The sequence below is a fragment of the Bactrocera neohumeralis genome, chromosome 2 (assembly GCF_024586455.1).
Source record: "Bactrocera neohumeralis isolate Rockhampton chromosome 2, APGP_CSIRO_Bneo_wtdbg2-racon-allhic-juicebox.fasta_v2, whole genome shotgun sequence".
NCBI lineage: Eukaryota > Metazoa > Arthropoda > Insecta > Diptera > Tephritidae > Bactrocera > Bactrocera neohumeralis.
The window spans coordinates 70,740,704-70,750,801 of record NC_065919.1 but is presented as its reverse complement, the minus strand read 5'-3'; the positions used below and the strand labels follow the sequence as shown (position 1 = coordinate 70,750,801).

The following is a 10,098-nucleotide window of genomic DNA, read 5'->3' as shown; positions in this document are numbered from 1 at the left end:
TATGTATAAATCTCGAACGAATTACCCAACGATGGCGGTTGTGAGCCTTAATAATTTCAGGTTGCCTTTAACCTTAATGGTGAAAGCAATTTTTGCTAGATGTGTTAGGATAGTATGGATGTTGCACAAAAAAAAAGTACTTCCACATTTAAGTCGGAGGGTAATCAGTGAAATGTTATGGTCTGATTGACTCTGACTTTAGAAAACTCCAACTCTTTGACATTGTCAACGACTTCTTTAGAACAAATTTAAGTTTTTGTTAATAGAATACACAACGTGACGAAATGCCACTTTTGACGCTTCAGTTTAGAGATACGCATTATTTTTTCATTGTTTTTGTTTATTTCCAGATATACGACTTACGATGGTTGGCAGTTCGTGAACAGCTTGATTGTTGGACGATATGGCGCACGTGCAGTGAAATTGAATGGTAAAATATACATAATGGGCGGTAGTAATGACGATGTGGGCTTAAAGTCCGTCGAATGCTACAACCCGCATTTGAATATTTGGATTCCTTGCGCGGATATGACAGAAAGTCCCACATTACCTGGTGTAAGTTAGATTACAAAATAATTACTAATAATAGTAGAACGTTTATCAAGTCATGATTTTGTAGATTGAGGAGAATCTAAGAACGGTATATGACGACTTTACTTAAGTGTTTCGACTCCTTAGATTTCTATTACTATAGACAGATCTACTTAACCAGAATTCGAATCCTGTCTGAGTTTTCCAATTAATTTGTGAAATACATATTTTCGCTACAATAAGACTCCATTTGATTTTACCGTTGCAAACCTTCCTTAGAGTTTTCAGAACCTTAAAAAGTAGCTCTGCTTCATTAAAAATTACCTAAATTGTCTAACTGAAAAGAGTCACTAATTTATTCTGTCGCCTCTTAGCTCTATTAAAGCTAAATACAACGTTTATTGCTACTTTTTATATTACAGGCAGCTGCACATAAAGGTCACGTTTATGTTTTAGGCAGTTACGGTGATAACAGAACTGTTGAACGTTACGATCCTCAGCAGGACACATGGTCTAAGGTATGTTAACTTGATTTTTGCCTATCGCTTGATGTCAAACTAAATATTCTTGAAAACATATCACAGATTTGCTCTTTGGAAGTTGGCATTGGTTCTACAGCTTGCGCATCGCTAGACAATAAACTATGGGTTATTACTGGTAACTTCCTTCCTGGGAAGTCATGTGTATCAGTCTATGACGAGGAAAATGACCGTTGGGAACAGAAGTTCGCATTGCCCGAACGAAATATTCATTCCTTATTTGTTGTACCTGAAGCCTTACTGAAGTCGAATGAGTAACCAATATTAATAAATATATTTTTTGTTATAAATTCTCTTATAAAAAATACCAAAATATCTGATTTTCTCGTTTTGGAAAAAGCGTCATATATTTTGTATGCTTCACAGGTTTTACCTAATACGGATGTTCTCGTATTCTCAGGCTGAGTAAACTCTTCTCTCTTACTATTTTGCTTCCAATACAGAGAATGAAAGGTTATTGCTTTCGCAGTGGTTTTGAAAAAGGTGAGCGCATTTCACCACAATAAATATCAGCGGACTTGAAAATATCACAATTGAGCAAAATAATAATATTACTCTCAATGCAAGTTTTAACTTAAGCTTACAGATACGCTTGCAAGCAATGAGAAAATAACTGCATACATTATTATTCACAAACATCTTCTTGCAACAACAGCGGAATTAAATTTTTTAATAATGCCTGAGTTTATGTTTAATAAATTTTTGAAAGGCATACATATCTATATATTACATATTCATTTGCATAGTGATATGCTTATACCCACACCATAATACACTCCGTTCAAGTTGTTGCGCATACGACATGGTGGTCCTTGATCCAATTTCAATCTCGCTTCAATATTGTAATATGTTTTGCTTGTGGTTTTAGAGTTGCATAAAGCATGATTGAGGACTCGTGTAACTATTCAATAAACGACTTTAAAGAAAATAGACACGCGAATGCATGTTTATAAACATGCAAGCATGTCGACAATGGAGTTGTGACAATGTGAAAGAATATTGTTGCTGAAAATATTTAAAATCGTCACAAGTGCCGTGTAGCCACTTTTGCCATTGCTTTTTGCGAGGTTGTCACATTTCCTTTCAAGAAGCAAAATCAGAAGCTCTCGCGATGTATAATTTTTGAAAGTTTGTCACCGCGGCAAAAGTGATTTTGATTAACACTTTTCGTCATAGGCAAATCTCGGAACCCGAGACCCTTAAAAAGCATTTTTGAATCTTGGTAAAAAAGATGGGTTTCAGATCACTTTAACATACAAGTATGTGAAACGAAATTTTTAGGTATTTATTGCCATTTGAACACGACTTTTCAAAGAAAGTGCTGCTTATTTTGGATATTGCTCTAAGTCGCACGGCTGAAAACCATTTGGTTAAGGCTACAGATGACGGATTGATATGGACAATATTTATGCCATAATTGTGTGGCCTTTGATTTTACCGTTGAATCAAAACTCTATTACAGATGTGAAATTTCCTTCCACAAACAGTCTTTTCAATATAACTATTGCTACTGGAACAGATAATAACTCAAAATCTCTAAATGTAAAAATTTCGATGCTGTGTGCCTGTTTGCGCTCTTTTGTTAAACACTGTCGAGGGATTCCATCACATCCGCCGTGTTTGGATAAATATTTCTAGTTATAGCTCTAAGGTCTTCTTTGATATTAAATGTTTAAAGAAACTTGAGTTCCGTTATCAAATTATTTAATTATTATTCAGCTGGTGAGGCTGAAATTCATAAGTCGAATTGTGTTGGTGATTTGGCAGAATTTGATGCTGGTGACAATGGAAATTACTTTGCACATTTTACCACAGGAATTGGTCCTGCAGTAAATTAGATTGGACTGGAAGTAGTAATGCCATTTTGAAGAAAAGCGCCAACTGAGTTGTATCAAATAGTGTTGAGCAGAGAAAAATTCTGGTGCTAAGTGATTTGCAAGAAACCGTAATTAAGAAGAAAAGCTCGAAAATTGGTATTTGAAGATCATTTCTGTAAAAAATAAATAATTTTTTACATTTTATATCCTTAATTAAAAAGTCTATTTATTTAGCTATTTATTTGAAAAGGCGGTTCTACTGTAGGTAAATATTGAATAGTAGAGATGAGATATGGTCTGGCCATTTTGGCATGTAGAAAGAACTCTTAAAAACTGCAGTTCTCTTTAAACTTTATCAACACAGATGATTTTAGACATTTAGCTTTTATTATTAATATTTTTTTTGAGACAAAAGTGCTTTTTTATGTTTTTTTAAATAAATTCTCCTATAAGAAATACCATAAATATGTATGATTTTCTCTTTTTGCAAGGAGCGGTAAGCTCTTGTAGGTTTAATTTTACATTCCTGGCATCCTCAATGTTTACAGAACCACAAAAAAAAACATACTGTCAGTGGTTTGTAGATTTTTGGCGAAAGGCAGCGAGGAAGACTCGAAGGTCATTTCTTCTAATTTTTAAATTCGTTTAAACAAATATAAAAAATGTGTGAAAAATTTTATATTTATCACATACTTTTCGTATGTATGTATTTGCAGAGATTATTAATCGATTTTTGCTTACACCAATTGTGTCCAAATGCAAATTGGTCTAATTCATGATGTGATGGAGTCGTTGCACTCATTTAAGATTGTAAGCCAGCGGAACTAATTTTTTTTTAAAAGCCTGAGTTTATGGTTAATAATGTTTTAAAACGGTATAGAAATCTATATGTTGTATATTCATTTACAAAGTGAAACGATTTTACCCTTAAAAATACACGCTGTTCAAGTTGTTGCGTATACACCATGGTGACCTTTGATGTAGTTTTACTCCGGCATCAATATTGTAGCAGCATGTGTTGTATTTGGTTTTAGAGCTGATTCCATAAAAACCGTATATTTGAAAATTGTTCTACAACTCTGCCATCCCCTTCAAAGTAGTCCCCTTGGGCAGCTATATAGCGATTCTAGAGCGTTTTCCATGCTTCGTAACATTTCTGGAACGCTTCGACTGGGATGTCCGCGAGTACCCTCGTTACGGCCGCCTGGATGTCCGTGATCGACTAAAAATGGGTTCTTTTGACAACCGATTTTGTTTCAGGAAACAAAAAGTCACAGGGTGGCATGTCGGGCGAATAAGGCGGCTGTTGCAACACGGCGATCCCTTTAGAGGCCAAATATTGGGACACGCTGAGGATGCAGTTGCGAGCGATGTCTGGGCGCACCCTGTTGACCCGTTTTCGCTATCTTTCGAGTACTTGGCAATAGTAGATTTGATTCCCTTTTTCCCCGGTGGAACGAATTCTTTGTGGACGATTCCACGGCTATCAAAAAAGGCAATAATCATCGTTTTCACCTTCGACTTGCTCATGCGAGCTTCTTTCAGGCGGGGGCGGGCGGAGACAACCATTGTGAGACTGGGCACGAATAAGAGCACTATCACCATACACTCTTACAATTTTAGTGTACGTTTCGAAGCTCTTTCGCCCAATCTGGCGCAAAATTTTATCGCGACGCGTTGCTCTTGATTTCTTTTTTCCATTTTCGTGACGAGCACTACAAACACACGTCTACTCAACTTGACGCAGCAGGCGAACTAGACAAGCCAGAGCGAAGGTGAACATATCAATGGAGAGAGGAGGGATGCCGGTAAAAGAGAGAGGGAATTTGAAGTGCACAGGTTTACCACAAGTGCGGCAATAAAATCAGCCTCATTACTTAATTGTCAAACGTAAATATCTTTAGGAGATATAATTGGCCATCTCAGGAGCTGTGCAGATACCCATTTAGGGCATTGTCTATGTAAGTAAGTAAGTACATACTGTTCCCCAACATATTTTCAGAGCTTGAGACTTAATTTTAGGCGTAAAAATTATTCGTTCCATCAAAGAATTAAGAACACATTTGGAATTATAGTGAAATATTTTAAAGGAGCTTTATTAAAAGTGGATTGCTATAAAAGCCAAAAGGGCCTACTCAAAATCTGCTGTTTTCGTAAAAAGAAACTGAATATAAGGTCTAGTAAAACGAATGCCAATATTTTTGAAGAAAATTGAGGATTTTATATAGCTCAGTTAGTCTGATTCGATTTAGATCTAATATGAATTGCTGCCATTCATAGAAACCAACGTCACCATTAATTAAAGAAAAGAACTGTGACAGTCGGATTTTACAATCTTCTATTGAGGCACATTTCTCACCTTCAACATCTTCGCCATAGACATTGGAACACAGTAGTCATTTAGAGCAAGGCTCGGACTATAAGGTGCATATTTATGGAGCTCGTAGCCTAGCTCGTGGAGCTTGTGGCGTGGGATTAGCAATGTGTGTGTCCTGGCGTTGTTCACGTGGAACACAAGTCGTCTCCTATTAGCTAAAGTTGAACGCTTTTGGTCGTGAGGTTTACAAGCTTCAGCGATGGTACTCAAAATTGATTTTTTTAATACTTAAGTAACCGTATTACAATGAACCGATTAAATGAATATATTGCCACATATGTAGTCGGAACCTAGACTTCGTTCAGTACGCACGTCCTTATTCGCGATACGCTTTTATGTTCTCGAAATTGCAAGTGGTTTTTTGTGTTGCGTGAAGTGAATTCTGGAAAATAGTTTTTATGGATTCTGGACAACATGGTATGTTTATAATTTTAATAAAATAAAGATATATTTAGTTAATGTATTATTTTGTTGTTTTTTGGGAATACATTGAATCATCAAAGAAAAATTTTTCTTTTTATAATAATTTTTTAGAAATTAGTGTTTTTGTTATAGTGGCGGGCGAGGTCGATCTTTAAATTATTTTTGTTTACTAAAAGTGGGAGTTGGGAAAGTACTGACCGAATTTTATCTACATTTAATACAAGGGCGCATTATTATAAGGAAGGCTGTTGCCTGAAATTCAATACTATATCTCACAGATTGGCCGAAATTTCCGGTAAAATGGTAAATGTTAAAAAGTGAGCCGTAGGAACTGAGCTCTATATATTGGGTTTTTGAGATTTTCCAAACCAGCCGTCTGATTTCGATTTATAGAAATTTGTATCTGATTTGTAAAACCTATATTTCAACAACTCAAGGCTCATTTATTTCAAACATCTGTCTAAATGCGCCTACACTAAATAACTTGAAAGCAAAGATCGACTTCAATTTACTTATTTAAAACATTTTATATAATGTTGTATTTTTTTATCACAAAAGGTATTTAACTAATCATGGCATCGAGTTGTACCGAAAGTCCTGCTCTTCAAAGCGATTCCAGTGAGCGGACCTGCTTCATGGAGAAATTAATGGCGAAAATATTTAGCTTCTACGACGAACAGTCTCTAATCGATGTGACATTTAAAGTTTCGAACCCAACGGCTCTGTAAGTATCACTTTGTCCTCAGCTTACATAAATGATTTAGGAAAATATTTTTAATTTTTGGATTGCTCAGTGTACCCGCGCATCGTTTGGTACTCGCAGCAGCGAGTCCTTACTTCGAGAACCTTTTCAATGGCGCTCAAGGCACTAATCCTGTCATAGAGATAAATGATATCGATAGCGATATTTTTGAGCGTCTAATAACATTTTGTTACACCGGTCAGACCCTCATTACCGTTAACAATGTCAGTGACATGCTAAAGGCGGCAATCGTTTTGCAATTGGACGATGCCATAACCTCTTGTGTGGACTACCTCATGGCACACATTAATGAATACACTATACAGGGCGTTTATACGCTAGAGCGTGAAACGCAGTGCGAACTTTTTAAGCAGAAAATCATTGAAAATGAAACACAGAATTTCGTGGAGGTGAGTCTAAATATACACGTAATGTCTCACAATAGCAGCACATGTGTAATTTAAATTTTCTTTCCGATAATACCAGATCAGCCAAAGCGATGAGTTTCTGAATTTTGATTTTGAAAAAATGCAACGTATTCTGGAATCTGACAATTTGAATATAACTCGTGAGGAAGATGCCTTCGATGCCATAAAACGCTGGTTCAATTTTGATGTTGCTGCGCGTCAAGAACAACTGCCACTTTTAATAGCTTGTCTCCGACTTACCCAATTCGATGCGGACTTTCTGTTGACTCACATACAACCACTACCCGGCTGCGAGCTGCTGGCCTTTAAGGCGTTATCTTGGATCATTAAGCCGGAAGCACGAACAAAGATAAATATGCGGTTTACAGGACCACGTAGGGTCGAGGCGTTTCCGTTTTTCAGAGAGCCTCAAACACAGCCAACCATAAATATGCAAGTTAAAGGACCACGTGGGGTCGAGGCGTTTTCGTTTGTCAGAGAGCCTGAAGTACGGCGAAAGATAAATACGCAAATTAAGGGACCAAGTGGGGTCGAGGCGGTTTCGTTGATCAGAGAGCCTGAAGCACAACCAAAGATAAATATGCAAATTAAAGGACCACGTGGGGTCAATGCTGCAAGTTGTGGTGAGAAAACATTGCTGGCATTGTGCTCAAAGGTAAGCGCACACAGTGGCTTATGTTTAAAAATGATAAACATGAATTAATGTACGTAAAACATTTTTTGAATAGACTAATCCCAAGCTGCTGCAATATAAAAAACTGAGGATAAGTGGCAGGAATATGCGAGTATAGAAATCGATTACCAATGATATAGAACTATCTTAAAGGATGATAATTTGTTATTTGTTGGCGGTTATAAAACTGGTGCCACATTAAACATCGTCCGCAGCTGGAACATAAGGAATAAGGCATGGCAAAGTTTGCCCGCCAAGAAACAATCAAGATTCAAACACTGCGTTGTCGAATTAGATGGTAAAATCTACGCGATTGGTGGTCATGATATTAAAACGGTTCTGTCGTCAGTGGAAAGGTAAGTATGTTTAAAACTGTAACGAATTACCTAACGATGGCGGTTATGAGCTTTAAAAATTTAAAGTCAACTTTAAACTTATTAGTGAAAGCACTTTAGACAAGATGTGTTAGGGTAGTATGGATGTTGGACAAAATATGGTGCCTCTACATTTAAGAAGGCGGGAACTCAGTGAAATGTTATTGTCTGATTGACTCTGACTTTAGAAAACTCCAACTCTTTGACATTGTCAACGATTTCTTTAGAATAATTCCGAGTTCTTATTAATAGAATACACAACGCGACGGAATGCCACTTTTGACGCTTCAGTTTAGAGATATGCATTATTTTTTCATTGTTTTTGTTTATTTTCAGATATACGACTTCCGCTGGTTGGGAGTTCGCGAAAAGCTTGAATGTCGCTCGATATGACGCAGGTGCAGTAACTTTGAATGGTAAAATATACATAATGGGCGGTGGTAATGACAATGGAAGTTTAAAGTCCGTCGAATGCTACAACCCGCATTTGAATATTTGGATTCCTTGCGCGGATATGACAGAAAGTCGCACATTACCTGGTGTAAGTTAGATTACAAAATAATTATTAGTAAGAGGAGAACGTTCATCAAAGCATGATTTGGTAGATTGAGGAGAATCCAAAAACGGTATATGACAACTTTACTTAAGTGTTTAAATATTAACATTCGACTCCATGGATTTCTTTTACTATAGGCGGATGTACGTAACCGAAATTCGTATCCTCTCATAGTTTTCCAATGTTCAATAAAATACAATAAAAGATTCCATTTGATTTCACCCCTGCAAGCCTTTCTAGAGTTTTCAAAATCAGCAAAAGTAGCTCCGCTCCAAAAAAATAACCAAAATTGTCTAATTGAAAGTAGTCACTGATTTATTTAGTCGCACTCTTAACACTATTAAAATTAAATACAATGTTTATTGCTACCTTTTATATTACAGGCAGCTGCACATAATGGTCGCATTTATGTTTTAGACAGTACCTTTCGAACAGGTAGTTTGAACAGAACTGTTGAACGTTACGATCCTCAGCAGGACACATGGTCTAAGGTATGTTAAGTTGATTTTTGCCGATCGCTTGATGTCATACTAAATATTCTTGACAAAATTTCGCAGATTCGCTCTTTGGGAGTTGGCTATTGTAGCATATCTTGCGTATCGCTGGACAATAAACTCTGGGCTCTTAATAGATCTTGTATATTTTTTCCTTTCAAAAACAATGTATCAGTCTATGACGAGGAAAATGACCGTTGGGAACAAAAGTGTGCATTACCCGCATCTAAAATTATTTCCGGTTTTGTTGCGCCTGTAGCCTTACTAACGTCGAAATGAGTGAACAATATTAATAAATATATTTTTTATAATAAATTATTTGCTAATAAATATCAAAATATGTGATTTTTTGCTTTGAAAAAAACGCGCCATATATTTTGTATGCTACACAGGTTTTAGTTAATATATTACATCTCGATGTCTACGGACTCAGGACAGAGCATAGACCTACGTATACAGTGCATCGTAATTGATTGACGAGGAAATGCGAAGCGCTGTCCTTTTTGTTTTGTAATTCCTTCCGGTTCCAAATGAATATTTACAATATGTTTCAGTAATTGAATTTTATTATATAATTTTTGTATGCAGTGCAATCTGCAAACAAATATCAATAATACAACAAAATATTTTCGAAATTGTTGAATAAATAAAAAATTAGCTAATGAAAAGTATTGCTGTGCACTGCTTAAATGAAGCGTACAAGTGTTTGAGAAGATATGAAAAGGGATTAACAAAGAGTTGTTCGATTCATGTTTCTCATGTGAAGGGAATGGGAAACATCAAAAGCGTAGTCGCCAGCAATGAATAATAAAAGTTGTGAGTCTGAGCTCCGACTGAGTAAACTCTTCTCTCTTTCTCTCTCGCTTTCTTCTTCCCTTCATTTTAAGAGCAATTGATCAGAAAACTTCCAATACAGAGAATGAAATGTTATTGCTTTCGCCTTAATATTAAAAAAGGTGAGCGCATTTCACGCCAATCAACCTCAGCTGATTTGAATATATCACAATTGAGCGAAATAATATTACTCTCAATGTAAGTATTTACTTACTTAAGCTTACAGATTCGCTTTCAAACAATGAGCAAACGCCCGCATATATTGTGATAACATAATAGCTCTCAAAATGGCACAAATTCAACATACAAC

At 36.2% G+C, this 10,098-nt stretch overlaps 2 protein-coding genes across 2 annotated transcripts in view; both read left to right on the top strand.

The window, feature by feature from the left end:
• The window catches only part of LOC126767560 (kelch-like protein 17), an 8,789-nt gene extending 7,406 nt beyond the window's left edge, over window positions 1-1,383 (top strand). The window contains exons 6-8 of the mRNA XM_050485026.1: window positions 351-555; window positions 954-1,049; window positions 1,116-1,383. Of these exons, the coding sequence (XP_050340983.1) occupies window positions 351-555; window positions 954-1,049; window positions 1,116-1,328 (514 nt within the window). The 3' untranslated portion in view covers window positions 1,329-1,383. The remainder of the gene's footprint in view (window positions 1-350; window positions 556-953; window positions 1,050-1,115) is intronic.
• Window positions 1-8,332, top strand: part of LOC126767587 (kelch-like protein 17) — a 13,596-nt gene extending 5,264 nt beyond the window's left edge. Inside the window, exons 2-6 of the mRNA XM_050485039.1 lie at window positions 6,246-6,411; window positions 6,482-6,839; window positions 6,916-7,512; window positions 7,586-7,886; window positions 8,241-8,332. Coding sequence (XP_050340996.1) covers window positions 6,260-6,411; window positions 6,482-6,839; window positions 6,916-7,512; window positions 7,586-7,648 — 1,170 coding nt within the window. The 5' untranslated portion in view covers window positions 6,246-6,259 and the 3' untranslated portion in view covers window positions 7,649-7,886; window positions 8,241-8,332. The remainder of the gene's footprint in view (window positions 1-6,245; window positions 6,412-6,481; window positions 6,840-6,915; window positions 7,513-7,585; window positions 7,887-8,240) is intronic.
• The last annotated feature ends 1,766 nt before the right edge of the window (window positions 8,333-10,098 follow it).